Raw genomic sequence first — 14,962 nt, 5'->3', positions numbered from 1 at the left:
AGCACCTAGGTGGCTCAGTGAGTTAAGCTTCTACCTTCGGCTCAGGTCATGATCTCATGGTCCTGGGATCAAGGCCCACATTAGGCTCTCTGCTCCGCCCCCCCCCCCCCAACCTCTCTGCCTACTTGTGATCTCTCTCTCTCTGTCAAATAAATAAATAAAATTGTTCAAACAAGAACAGACAAACAAAAAACATATTCTTAGACCCTCTTCCCTGAAGTTTTCAATTCAATTTCAGTATGACTTAGGTAGGATCTGAAATTCTATATTTCTAACAAGTTTTCATGAGATACTGATTTTGCTGCTCTGGGGACCAAACTTTGTGAACTATTATTCTAAAGACCATCCCTCTTATTGATGTTCTTAATGATAACCCATATCACTGAGAAAAGTATGAATAAGTTATTTGGGAAAGCATGGAAATAAATCCTAGGTTTTATAAAATATTCTTTCTGATACATTTAATTTTGTTGAAGAAAGAAGCTTTAGAAATCAAGATTCATTACATATATAGAACACTGTAGTTTTCAGTATGGTATAAGTTAAGTATTCCCGTTATGCTAGTTATGAGAAGTATGATATAGAATACAATTTATATTTGCTAAAAATTTAGACTCGTAGACTTAGAATCAAAAGTGACCCAAAAGACTTCAATGAAAATTCTCTCCTCTGTAAAGAAAGTGAGAAAAGTGGCCAGAATTGTTAGGATGAAGTTGTTCAGAACTCTAGAATTTAACCAAAGGCTTTCAGCAATTCAGGAAGTATATTCAAACAAACAACCAAAAAAAAAAAAAAACAAAAAACAAAAAACTTCATGAGCGTGAGCTTAATGTCTTAAGTTCCAGTCTCTGCTCTCCATGATCATATTAGCCTTGAGAAATAGTCCACATTTCTAGTGAAATCAGTAACCTCACAGCCACTAGAGAGCAAGATGGGAGTAGAACTTTCAGAACCTCTTTCCCAGAGAACTGTCATAATTTGACCTGTCTGGTCATTCTTTAAAAACCCATTTGCAAGGCTCTCTGTTTTGACCTGAATCAGAGCTGAATCAATGCAAAAGCCTTTTTCCCTGGGTTACTTGTTGAAACAATTATAGGCACATTATGGCTGCCTGAGACATTGAATAATAGTTGAAGCAAATAATACATTAATCAAAACCTTAAAAGGATAAACTCGGGAATGAGCTCTCCATTAAGGGCTTTGAAAAACTCTGACATATTCCTTGGAATCTAGGGAGACACATGTATGTTCTGGACACTGCATACTCAGGAAAGACCTGAAAAGGTCCTAAACTCACCTCTGACTGACCATGAGGCTCTGTGTGGACAGGAAGTGACAATTTAAGGCAGAGTTACCAATTTTCTAGCTGTGTTTTGAAGACATTACCCAATATGCACACAGAGCCCTTCAGCAAAGAGTCCAGCCATTAAAAGAAAATCTCTTCCCAGTCATTAACTGACCACCAAGCTAACCAGGCAGTGACTTCATTGGCAAACACATCAAAAAATACAAATTTCATTGAAATTTTACCAAAACCAGGAAAGTCACCAAAAACATCTGTCATTAGCAGCAACAATAACAAGCCCCAGGCAGGAGGACATATCTAATTTCTGGAATTGCTATATTATATTATATCAGGTGTCTAGTTTTCCACAACAAAATCATGAGACATGCAGAAAAACAAGAAGATAAGGCCCATACACAGGCAGGGGAACACAATCAATAGAAACTGAACCTAAGGAAGTAGAATATTGGATTTTAAACCAAGACATTAAATCAGATATTTTAAATATGTTCAAAGAACTAAATAATGGAAGGAAAAATAAAGAAGCTATCTCAGCAGGCAGAGAATACCAATAAAGAGGTTTCTATTATAAAAAAAAATAGAAATTCTGGAATTGAAAAATACAGTAACTAAAAAGAAGAAGTTCTCTAGACAAACTCAACAACAGCTGTGAGCTAGCTGAAGAAATAAACCAACAAACTTGAAGATACATCTCTTGAGATTATCTAGATGAAGAATGGGGGGAAAAAAGAATAAAGAAAAATTAAGAGCCTTAAAGACTTGTGGGATATCATCAAGTGTATACCATATACATAATGTGTTTAATAAGTACATAATGTACATAATACAGGAGAGCTAGGAAGATTGAGTAAATAATGACTGAAAACTTGCAAAATGTGATGAAATCATTCTACACTTCTGAGAAGCTTAGTGATGAACTCAGTAAGTAGAATAAACTTGAGATCCATACCATGCATATATCATAATCAGACTGTCAAAAGACAAATATTGAATCTTGATAGTAGAGAGAAATGATTCATTACATACAGGAGATCTTCAATAAGATTAACAGCTGATATCTTGTCAAAAAACATGGAAGCCAGAAAGCAGTAGGATGACATACTCAAAGTTCTGGAAGAAAAGAAGTTATTTTCCGAGGATTCTATATCCAGGAGCAAAACTGTCCTTCAGGAACAACAAATCAAGACATTTCCAAGTAAACAGAAGCTGAGGAAGTTCATCTGTAGTAGATCTGTCCTGCACGAAATACTAAAGGGAATCCTTCAGACTAAAATAAAAGAACTTAAGTCCATATGAAGTAACTTCATATGAAGTAACTTACGTCCATATGAAGAAATAAAGAGTGTTGTTAAAGGTAACTACATTGATAAATGTAATACAGTATAAGTATATTTTTTGTTTGTGACTCCTTTTTTCCTGTCTGATTGAAAAGACAACTGAATAAAGCAATAATTTAAGCAATAATTTAAATGTGTGCTAATGGGCACACATTTTATAAAGATGTAATTTATGTGACAATAGTATCACAAGGTGGGTAGAGGGCACAGAGTTACATAGGAGCAGAGTTTTATACAGCAATGAAATTAAGAAAGTAGAACTTGTGTTAATTATAACCAGAGGAACCACTAAGATAAATAACTGAAAATATAGATAATAAACAAGGTTGTTAAAATGGTACAGTAGAAATTATCTGTTTAACAAAAGAAGGTAGAAGTATTATAAAACTGAAAATATAGATAATAAACAAGGGCATTAAAATGGTGCAGTAGAAATTATCTGTTTAACAAAAGAAGGTAGAAGTGTAGTAATGAAGGAACAGAAAAGATATCAGACATGAAGAAAACAAATAGCAAAATAGATGACATATATCTTACTTTTTAATAACTACATTAAATGTAAATGAATTAAACGTTCCAATTAAAAGACGGATATTGACAAGGTAGATTTTAAAAAGCAGGATGGTGGGTAGGGGAGGCACCTGGGTGGCTCAGTCAGTTGAGCGTCTGACTCTTGGTTTTGGCTCAGGTTACAATCTAAGGGTCATGAGATCTAACCCTGTGTCAGGCTCTGTACTTATTGAGGAGTCTGCTTGAGATTCTCTTCCTCTGCCTCTACCCCTGCCCCCCTGCATGTGCATGCATATGCTCTCCCTCACTGTCAAATCTTTAATAAAAACCAGTATCCAACTATATGCTGTCTATGACAGATACAGTTTAGATTTAAAGACAGTGGTTTACTTTTCAACAAAGATTAAAAGGTTAAAAAAGATATACTATGCAGGCAGTAATCAGGAAACACCTGGAGTGACTATATTAATATCATACAAAGAAAACTAAGATAAAAATTGTTACTAAAGACAAAGTACATTTTATAATGCATATGTCCTATAAATTACATATGATATATATTGTATATATTGTATCATTGTTGACGAATTTCTAGAAAGACAAACTGTTGAAACTGACTCAAAAAGAAATTGAAGGGCACCTGGGTGGCTCAGTGGGTTAAAGTCTCTGCCTTCAGCTCAGGTCATGATCCCACAGTCCTGGGATCGAGCCCCACATCGGGCTGTCTGCTCAGCAGGGTGCCTGCTTCCCCTCCTCTCTCTCTGCCTGCCTCTCTGCCTACTTGTGATCTCTCAAATCAATAAATAAAATCTTTAAAAAAAAAAAATTGAAAATCTGTATAGGCCTATAACAATTAAGAAGACTGAATTGATAAAACATTTCACAAAGGCGCAAGAGCCCAGGACTAGATGGTTTCACTGGTACAGTCTACCAAACATTTAAAGAATTAACACCAGTCATTCACAAACTTCCCAAAAAAGGAAAAGGCATAAAGAGCACTTCCCAATTCATCCTAAGAGGACAATACTGTTTTTATCAAACCAGAGAAAGACATAATAGAAGGAGAAAACAACAAACCAATATTTCTTACATCCTTATAGATGTAAAAATCCCCCCCCAAAATTGCAAACTGGAAACAGAAGGATAAAAAAAATCATATAGCGGCATAAAAAAGGGACTCTACACCGTAACCAAGTGGACTTTATCCAAGAAATGAATGGTTGGTTCAGCATTAGAAAACTAATCCAAGTAAGCACTATATTAATAGAGTATAGACATAAATGACACAGTCATCTCAATAGACACAGAAAAAGCACTTCTCGAAACCAGCACCATTACATCTTTCCCTCTAAGATCATAAATAAGACAAGGGTGTCTACTCTTGTCAGTTGTATTCATCATCTAAACAGGGCAGTTAAGCAAGAAAAAGAAATAAAAGGCTTCCAGATTTAAAACAACGAAGGAAAACTCTATTTGCAGATTCATGATCTCTTAATACAGACAATCTTAGAAAATCCAGCAACAACAACAAAAAAGCTATTAGAGTTAATAAACTGACTTTGCAGGATAGAAAATCACTATAGAAGAAATAGCTGTATTTCTGTATACTAACCCTGAACTACCTGAAAGTGAAATTAAGAATTTCTTTCCTGATTTGTTATTCAGAGAGTTAGAAATTAGTTTTACTTTATGCTCAAACTAGAACTATTTTTGCGTTGTGTTGAGTTTTTTTTTATAGCCTTCAGCTAGAAATAATCTCCAATAAAAGCACATTACATTGCGTTACATTTCTTTAGATTAAAGTTTTGTTTTTTTTTTTTTTTAAGATTATTTATTTATTTATTTGACAGAGAGACATCACAAGTAGGCAGAGAGGCAGGCAGAGAGAGAGAGGAGGAAGCAGGCTCCCCACTGAGCAGAGCGCCCAACGCGTGACTTGATCCCAGGACCCTGAGATCATGACCCGAGCCGAAGGCAGCGGCTCAACCCACTGAGCCACCCAGGCGCCCAAGATTAAAGTTTTTTTTAATCTTGATTTTTCGTTCAAGAACTACTAGATATTTACTTAAAGAATACAAAAATACTAATTCAAAGGGATACATATACCCCAATATTTATAACAGCATTGTCTACAGTAGCCAGATATGGAAACAATCCAAATGCCCATTGATTGATGAATGGATAAAGATGTGGTGTAGTGTGTGTGTGTGTGTGTGTGTGTGTGTTTACATGCACACAAATGGAATATTACTCAGCCATAAAAAAGAATGAACTCTTGCCATTTCAACAACATAGAGCTAGAGAGTATTATGCTAAGCATAGTAAATCAGAGAAAAACAAATACTATATGAATTCACTAATACGTGGAATTTAAGAAACAAAACATGATCAGAGGGAAAAGAGAGAGGCAAACCATAAAACACTCTTAACTATTGAGAACAAACTGATGGTTTCGAGAGGGAGGTGGGTGGGGCATGGGTTAAATAGGTAATGAAGATTAAGAAGGGCACTTGTGATGAGTACTGGGTATTGTATAGAAGTATTGAACCATTAAATTGTACTCCTGAAACTAACATTACACTGTATGTTAACTAACAGGAATATAAGTAAAAACTTCTTTTGTTTTGTTTTGGTTTTTTGTTTTGTTTTTTTTTTTTGACAATGCTTAATTGTTATAGATGACATCAATGGAGCAGTTGGTGAAATTGAGTAAATTCTGTACATTAGTTAGGTGCACTGCACCAGTTTTAATTTTTTTTTGTTTTTTGGTTTTTGGGGTTTTTTTTGGTGTTCCAAGATTCATTGTTTATGCACCACACCCAGTGCTCCATGCAGTACATGCCCTTCTTAATACCTACCACCAGGCTCACCTAACCCTCCTCTCCCCTCCCCTCCAAAACCCTCAGTTTGTTTCTCAAAGTCCACGGTCTCTCATGGTTCATCTCCCCCTCCAATTTACCCTAATTCACTTTTGCTTTCCTTCCCCTAATGTCCTCCTTGTTATTCCTTATGCTCCACAAGTAAGTGAAACCATATGCTAATTGACTGTCTCTGCTTGACTTATTTCACTCAGCATAATCTCCTCCAATCCCATCCATGTTGAAACAAAAGTTGGGTTTTTATCCTTTCTGATGGAGGCATAATACGTCATTGTATATATGGATCATATCTTCTTTATCCATCCGTCTGTTGAAGGGCATCTTGGCTTTTAAAGTATGTTTGTTTTAACTTAGCTGCATAATGACATCCTTTATAAATAATATCAAGTATCAGGTCTTACATGGCTAAAATGTTCTTTTATATAAATTTTTAAATCCCAAGAATTTCTAGGCTCATAGTCATTTTTTCCAAAATTGGTATATGATCTTTCACAGATTTGAGACAAAACACACTTTCATATAAAAATTGCTTGACAGTTGTTCTTTCCAAACATATTTGTTCAAGGTTTCAAGCATTACTGTAGTCTATTCACTGCTGATTTTTAGGGGGGAAAAAAACAACTTAAGTATTTAAAGCTATTACTATTCAAATATAATGCTCCCATGAATGTCCATTTAAGTTTTGCTAATAGTGGAAAAGGTACAGTGTCTTAAGATAGTGTGTTTGCAGTATATACTAAGTATTGGCAGCCTTTAAGAAATAAGAATTGGGGCGCCTGGGTGGCTCAGTGGGTTAAAGCCTCTGCCTTCGGCTCAGGTCATAATACCAGGGTCTTGGGATGGAGCCCCGCATTGGACTCTCTGCTCAGTAGGGAGCTTGCTTCCCTTCCTTTCTCTCTGCCGCCTCTCTGCCTACTTGTGATCTCTGTCAAGTAAATAAATAAAATCTATAAAGATAAATAAATAAATAAATATTTTATTTATTTATTTAACAGAGATCACAGGTAGGCAGAGAGGCAGGCGGGGTTGGGGGGGAAGCAGGCTCCCCGCTGAGCAGAGAGCCCAATGCGGAACTCCATCCCAGGACCCTGAGATCATGACCTGAGCCGAAGGCAGAGGCTTTAAGCCACGGAGCCACCCAAGCACCCCATAAATAAAATCTTTAAAAAAAAAAAGAAAGAAGTTGCTTACTTTCAAGTGGAATTGATCACATCAGTAGTTATTTCACCCAAGGAAGGGCCCTGTTTTCAAAACACCTCTTGTTCATTTGGTAACATTTACTCTGTCTAAATGTCAGTCTTTGAAATCTGAGCTATTTTAGTACTTTTAAATACTTGCCTTCCTATTACTCCAAAAGAATGAAAGCTTAGTCAAAATAAGTCAGTTAGAGAAAGACAATTATCATATGATCTCTCTGATATGAGGAATTTGAGAGACCGGGAACGTGGAGGGTAAGGAGGGAAAAAATGAAACAAGATGGGATGGGGTGGAAGACAAACCATAAGAGACTCTTAATCTCCCAAAACAAACTGAGGGTTGTTGGGGGTGGGCGTGGGTGGGATAGGGTGGCTGTTATGGACATTGGGGAGGGTATGTGCTATGCTGAGTGCTGTGAAATGTGTAAGCCTGATGATTCATAGACCTATACCCCTGGGGCAAATAATACATTATATGTTAATTAAAAAAAAAATGGAGAAGATGGCGCCGAAAGCTAAGAAGGAAGCCCCTGCCCCTCCCAAAGCCGAAGCCAAAGCAAAGGCTTTGAAAGCCAAGAAAGCGGTGCTGAAAGGCGTCCACAGTCACAAAAAAAAGAAGATCCGCACATCCCCTACGTTCCGACCACCCAAAACTCTGCATCTCCAAAGGCAGCCCAAATACCCTCGAAAGAGCGCCCCAGAAGAAACAAGCTTGATCACTATGACATCATCAAGTTCCCCGACTACTGAGTCAGCCATGAAGAAAATAGAAGACAACAACACACTTGTGTTCATTGTGGATGTCAAGGCCAACAAGCACCAGATCAAACAGGCTGTGAAGAAGCTTTATGACATTGATGTAGCCAAGGTCAACACCTTAATCAGGCCTGATGGAGAGAAGGCATACGTTCGGCTGGCCCCTGACTGTGATGCTTTGGATGTTGCCAACAAAATTGGGATCATCTAAACTGAGTCCTGCTGGCTAAATCTAAATACAGTTTTTTCATGATTTAAAAAAAAAAAATGGAAGCTTAGTTTGGGGAAAAGAATTGGAACTAAAATGAGTAATAGTAGTGAAAGTGTGGCAGAAGTTGAAAGGATGCTACATACAAAATTAATGTCCCTCCCATTGCTTGAGTTGCTAGTGATATAAGCTGTACAAAATTATATTTGTTGTTATTTCAGGTTACCAAATTAAGATATGTTTCCCAAGAGATTGGTAGGCAACCTCCTGGAAAACCTGGAAGAAAATGTTTTGGTTTTGCTCACTTGATATTAAGCAAAATATTCTTAGTGAATAAAATTGCTTTCATTAATAATAATGAAAAGTAAATAAAAGTAATACTTTATTTTACTGTGACCTATACTTTAGTAAATTGGAACAAGAAGATATTTTAGTGATAAAATTATTGCATGTAATTTTTTTTCTGTGCCTACTCAAAAAGGCTATCATGGCTTCTAATCAGTGTGAATAATTTCTTTCAAATTTAAGATTCAATTTGATTTACAGGTAAACAGTGTTGACCTCAGAGCTGCCAGCCATGAGCAAGCAGCAGCTGCTTTGAAAAATGCTGGCCAGGCTGTCACGATTGTTGCACAATATCGGCCTGAAGGTAATTTCTTGCTGTCTGTGTTTATTATTTATTTCAGTTTTTAGAATTCTTCCTCTTAGTAATGTTTAACTTTCCAAGCTTAATGTTTTTGTTTTGATCTCTTTTATTAATCTAGTATTTGTTTAGTCTGAACCTACTTCACAATCCAGGTCAAAATGTGTTCAGTAGGATGTAGGAATTTGTTTGAGTATTTCACTGTTACTTGGATTAATTTTTAAGTGTTTATTTTTTAAAATCTATCCTCGGGGGCGCCTGGGTGGCTCAGTGGGTTAAAATCTATCCTCTAACCAAACACATACATTGTGTTTGGTTAGTGATCCCAAAGGATTGTATAAAAACCATATACAATGATAGTAGCATTGCCAAAGAAAGGTAGGTCATCTCAGTTTTTTCTAACTTTTGAATTAGATTTGTATGTTAATATCAAGATTTAAGATATATTTATAATAGTCTTTATTGCTGTTTAAAATATAAAGAGAAAAAAGTAACAAGTTTGGTATGTAATGTGTTTCTAAATAGTGAAGTATCATGGACATGACCTGACTGAGTTCCTAGGGGAAGAAGGTGGTAATGGAAAATTTAAGGTCATGCCGTATTTAGGCATATGTAAAGCTCTAGTGGTGTACTTCAACATAACCACTTCTCCAATAAAACCTCAGTGGAATTTAAAAAGCTTAAACACCCAGAAGAATACATAATATACTGGCTAGTGTTCATAAACAACAAGGTGAAAAAGTAAAGAATGATGTGCTAATAAGTGAGTCAGTGAAACAATTTCTAATTTAGTAACTGTTAAATTCATTATTTTTTTCTTAGTTTCAAAGTTATTTTTGCAACAAAACCTAATAAATTTTTTTAGCTAATCAAAGTAGCATGTAGGGCTTTTCTTGCTATTTCATAATATGTACAGTTGGGTTGTTGTTTTTTTTTTTTTTTTTAAGACTTTATTTATTTATTTGAGAGAGAAAGCATGAGAGGGGAGAAGGTCAGAGGGAGAAGCAGACTCCCTGCCGACCAGGGAGCCTGATGTGGGACTTAATCTTGGGACTCTAGATCATGACTTGAGCCGAAAACAGTTGCTTAACCAACTGAGCCACCCAGGTGCCCCCCAATAATATGAACAGTTGTAAACCTCAGCACTTCAGGTCCATTAACTGAACAGAGGTAAATCTGTTCCAAATAAATTTACATTAACCAAACAAATAGAAACTAATATATGAAATCAGAATGCCAATTTGTTAATTCAGTGAGAAACAAAATCTCCAGTGGGGCACATACACTATTATCTTCTAGGCAACACATTCTCGCCCCATAGGTATGCTATATGGAAGCCAAGTTATCAATATTTACTGAGATACTGGCTTCTTAGTATTATAGAAGGGTTCTCATTTATATACATGCATAAGAAATATAGACTATTTAGGTATGATTAAAGGTAAGGCATCTGACCTCTCCCAGAAAACATGCAAAAGCAACAAGGAAACTAAAACATACATGCACTTCTACCAACAGAACTCCACTTCACATTAAGCAAAACTAAGATGACAGATTGAAGACCTGGACAACAAAACATATAGGCAAAGGCTTACTTATGCAGCTTTGAGGTCTGGTAGAAGCCACAAAGAGAGAGGCAAGAGTTAAAAACATGGAATGTTGAGAATTCTCAGTGGTGGCAGAACTTAGAATATGACAGAAAATAATTCTTTCTAAAGGTGAGGAGCTTCTTTTTTGAGGTATAAAAACAGGAATTGGAGTGAACATGCTAAAAGAAGCCCTCGTTGATGTGGTTTGGTTTAAAGAAGTAGAGAGGTTGTATTTGGGTGAAGGAATCTGTCTCTATAGCATCACATACTGTGACAGTCCTTTGGTTTCAAAGGCCATGAAGATAGTATGCTTCCATCCCTCCTCCACCCCTTAACTTTCTGATTCAGCCAAATAGCTTGTCCTGCAAAATCCAACTCATTTGGTAATAAGTAGTTAAAAAGTAACTGTTCTGGCAATCATACAAAGATGAGAAGAAGTGGAAACAAACAACAAAGCTTAGCAACAGATAAAAGTCACATACCCACACACACATAAACATTGGCATAGATGAGATGAAAATTTGATCTTCATATTTTTGGCAACTAATACATTCAATTCTTTGAAAGAAGATCACTAAATAGAAGTGTAAGAACTGTACAGAAAAAAATGGCTTCACAACCAGGAGATTGATTTTGAGATAGCAGAACCCAGGAAAGAAAAAGCAATTTCTCAAATTGAACACAAAGACAAAAGAGATACTGCAGAAAAATCAAAGAAGACATAGAGGATAGAAGAGGAAACATAAAATGAAACAAATGAGAATTTTAAAACGGAAAATACTAGCAATGAAGGACAGGCAAGTATGTATATGCAATATATACATTTAGAGTTTCTAAAAAAAATTTTTTTAAGAAGAGAATAAATGTTTGAAATTATGCATTGAAGCAGACTTTACTGAATTAAAAAGAAGTGAATCTTTCTCTTAAAAAGAGAGCACATGATAGGAAATTGACTCAGAATCATCAGAATTCAGACATACTCTAGTTAATGTTTGCCAAGAAACCCAGGTAAAAATACTGGTTATATTTAATAAGGAGTTTAAAATGGCGATAGGAAGAACTACTCTAATGCTTGGTAAGCATAGACCAGAACAGGGATAGTTAACTTAGCCATTTTTTATATTTAGCAGCTTTTAACTAAGCCTCATTTACCTCTATAAGCACTAGATATACTTGCCACTGATGGTTGGAAAGGGTAGGCTACCGTTTTCCTATGATAGTTATTGAATGGGCCCAAGAATCTTCCTTTCAGATTGTCTCTTTCTGTGCCTGTAACTGTTTTTGTTTTCTTTTGTTCTTTTTTGAGATTTCTGTACTTCATAAGAACCTTTGTGATCGATACTTTTTCTTTAGCTGTATTCAAAATTTAAACTGTTCTCTTGAGGGAGCCATTTTTTTATCAAGGAGAATTTGCATTCTCCTTTGATTATTCAGGTAGCTACTGTTTAATAGTTTCTGTTTCCAGGTTAGACCCTTATGTAGATTATTCTTACAGATATGTTTTTTTCTAAACATCTTGTGAGCACCAGACTTATTATGTATCTTCTTTTTTTTTTTTTTTTTTTTTTTTTTTTTTTTTTTTTTGACAAACGGAGATCACAAGTAGGCAGAGAGGGAGGGGGAGGCAGGCTCCCTGCTGAGCAGAGAGCCCTATGTGGGGCTCGATCCCAGGACTCTGGGATCATGACCCGAGCTGAAGGCAGAGGCTTAACCCACTGAGCCAACCAGGCGCCCCTTATGATGTATCTTTTTTTTTTTTTTTTTTTTTTTAAGATTTTATTTATTTGTCAGAGAGAGGGAAAGAGAGCGAGCACAGGCAGACAGAATGGCAGGCAGAGGCAGAGGGAGAAGCAGGCTCCCTGCCGAGCAAGGAGCCCAATGTGGGACTCGATCCCAGGACGCTGGGATCATGACCTGAGCCCAAGGCAGCTGCTTAACCAACTGAGCCACCCAGGCATCCCCTTATGATGTATCTTATTTGATGTCGCCAACTGTATTTCCCCATAGTGTTTGCAGTTGTGCATTCCTGAAACAGTTATTTTACCATTTCAGTACATGGTATCTCCATTGATTCTTAAGCCAGAACTGCAGAGCCCCTTTCTCAGTCTCTTTGTCACCAGATACTTCCCTAACCAAAACCACCATCATCTCTTACCTATTCTAATAGCCTCTAACGATTTTGTTCTTGATTTTCTCCAATTCATTCTCTGTTCATCAAGCAAAATGATCTTTTTAAATACAAAGATTGCATTGTGTTATTTCTCATTTAAAACATTTTTCATTAACCTGTGAATAAAATCTAAATCCTTTAATAGGACCTGGAAGGAAAGGCCTTGGGTGATTGAGCACAACACAATACACATGATCACTGCATGCCCTCCTTCTCCTTTCCTTTGCTCCTTTTTTTTTTTTTTTTTAATTAACATATAATGTATTATTTGCCCCAGGGGGTTACAGGTCTGGTGAATCATCAGCTTACACATTTCACAGCACTCAGCATAGCACATACCCTCCCCAATGTCCCTAACCTAGCCACCCTATCCCTACCCCACCCCCCAAGCAACCCTCAGTTTGTTTCGGGAGATTAAGAGTCTCTTATGGTACGTCTCCCTCCCTATCCCATCTTGTCCTTTGCTCCTTAAGCTCTAACCATACAGATCTTCTTTCAGACCTTTTTATTGCATCATATACTATCCTCATTCTCTGATCATTCTGTACTTTCTTAGAGTGTTCTTATTCCCTCTTCTTTTATTGCTGGCTCTTTCTTGTGATTCCATTTCTGATAGCACTGTGATATTTTTTCTTTATAACATTTAACACAGTTTATAATTAGATGTTTATTTAGGTGCATGTTTGTTTATTATTTATTTAAACCTTGCGGTAGAGCCTTATGAAAACATACAGATGATGAGATAAACTCAGATGACAAAGCTAATAATAGCTAGGATTCAGTCCCTAATCTGTTACCTTCAAAATCTAGATACTTTTCACTGGGAATATTTTAATGAGTGCTTAGTCTGGCAGTGTTGATGTTTACTGTATTCTTTTACCATAGCTATGGTACTGTTGCCTAATAAAAACATGGTAAGTACCAATAGAGCACAGAAGACAGCCTTTCCTAAGGTTAGGAATTCAAAGAAAGTACCTCATGTTGCCTGGCATGAGAAAAGATACCATAAAGTAGGATTGGGGCTTAATTGGCAACCTAAAGAATGGATAGGATTCAGATGGGCAGAGAGAAGAAATGACATCATAGGTTAAGAAAAGAAAGAAAAAAGGCCAAAAATAGAAGAGTTAAAATTTAAAAGCATGTTTTGGGTACTTTGAAAACACGTGTCCTCCTTGCTGTATTGCTTACATTGTTTATTTATAAGGCAGTGATGCTATAGCTTTATGTTTCATTTTAATATAAATAATATATTTTTAACAAATGTATTTTTGTTGTACAGCATTTTTTTTAATGTATATTCTACATCATCAGTGTATAATTGCTGTGAGAGCCAAAGACATAAGTTGAAGGCTGATTTTCTTTCTCAGTGAGAGGAAGAATATACTACTATATTACTATAAGTAATATAAAAGGAGTCACCTGACACTCTACTAATCAGTCATCTCTCTGCAGTTAGTATCTTCACTTTACTAATGATAAATCCCTTGGGATTCTCTGCTTCATTGATAATCTGACATATATGTGTTCATACAAAGAGCAAAGAGGTAAGCTTTTGATAGTAGTAAGTTTTTGTCTTTCAGGATCTGTGTAGCTCTCATCAAACATGGGCACTGGAATTACTGTGCTAGTTTTTGACTCCATATTCAGAAGTTACGAAATTTTGACAAATAGTTCCTGATCTATGTAGTTCAAGATCTTCCTGTGGATTAGATAATAGAATATAATAGAAAAATTATGTGCCAGATATGACTAACCATGTTACATTTATTAACTCTTTTAATAATCATAAAACCTGTAAGGTAGGCACTATTATCTCCATTTCACATTACAGGCGAGTAAACAAAGGCACAAAAAGTTTAAGTAATTTGCCAGTTATACAGCTAATTAAGTGGTTAAGATTTCTTCTAGCCACTTTGTAGAGGAGGAAAAACTTTCTCTCTAACCTTTCGTTTCAGTTGCTAGGGCTTGCAACTGAAACGGACAAAAGACCAATTCACATGTGGGAAGCATTTATTTTTTTTTTTTTTTTTTTTTTTTTTTTTTTTTTTTTAAAGATTTTATTTATTTATTTGTCAGAGAGAGAGCGAGCGAGAGCAAGCACAGGCAGACAGAGTGGAAGGCAGAGTCAGAGGGAGAAGCAGGCTCCCTGCGGAGCAAGGAGCCCGATGTGGGACTCGATCCCAGGACGCCGGGATCATGACCTGAGCCGAAGGCAGCTGCTTAACCAACTGAGCCACCCAGGCGTCCCGGGAAGCATTTATTTTATACACCTGTGAGAAGCCAGCAAAAGAAGTAGGGCTTATTAATTGCTTATATACCTAACTTAGTATGGAAAAAAGAATTGAGAGAAAAACCTGTGGGAAAAACA

The 14,962-nt window shown here is 36.3% G+C and overlaps 1 protein-coding gene across 17 annotated transcripts in view; it reads left to right on the top strand.

Moving 5' to 3' along the window:
* The window catches only part of DLG1 (discs large MAGUK scaffold protein 1), a 256,769-nt gene that overhangs the window by 187,703 nt on the left and 54,104 nt on the right, over positions 1-14,962 (top strand). For all 17 annotated transcript variants that reach the window (XM_059163069.1, XM_059163079.1, XM_059163078.1 and 14 more), the window contains one exon: positions 8,739-8,841. In XM_059163069.1, the coding sequence (XP_059019052.1) occupies positions 8,739-8,841 (103 nt within the window). The remainder of the gene's footprint in view (positions 1-8,738; positions 8,842-14,962) is intronic.

This window comes from Mustela lutreola, chromosome 2 (genome assembly GCF_030435805.1).
Source record: "Mustela lutreola isolate mMusLut2 chromosome 2, mMusLut2.pri, whole genome shotgun sequence".
Lineage (NCBI taxonomy): Eukaryota > Metazoa > Chordata > Mammalia > Carnivora > Mustelidae > Mustela > Mustela lutreola.
This window is presented reverse-complemented; position numbering and strand designations above follow the sequence as displayed.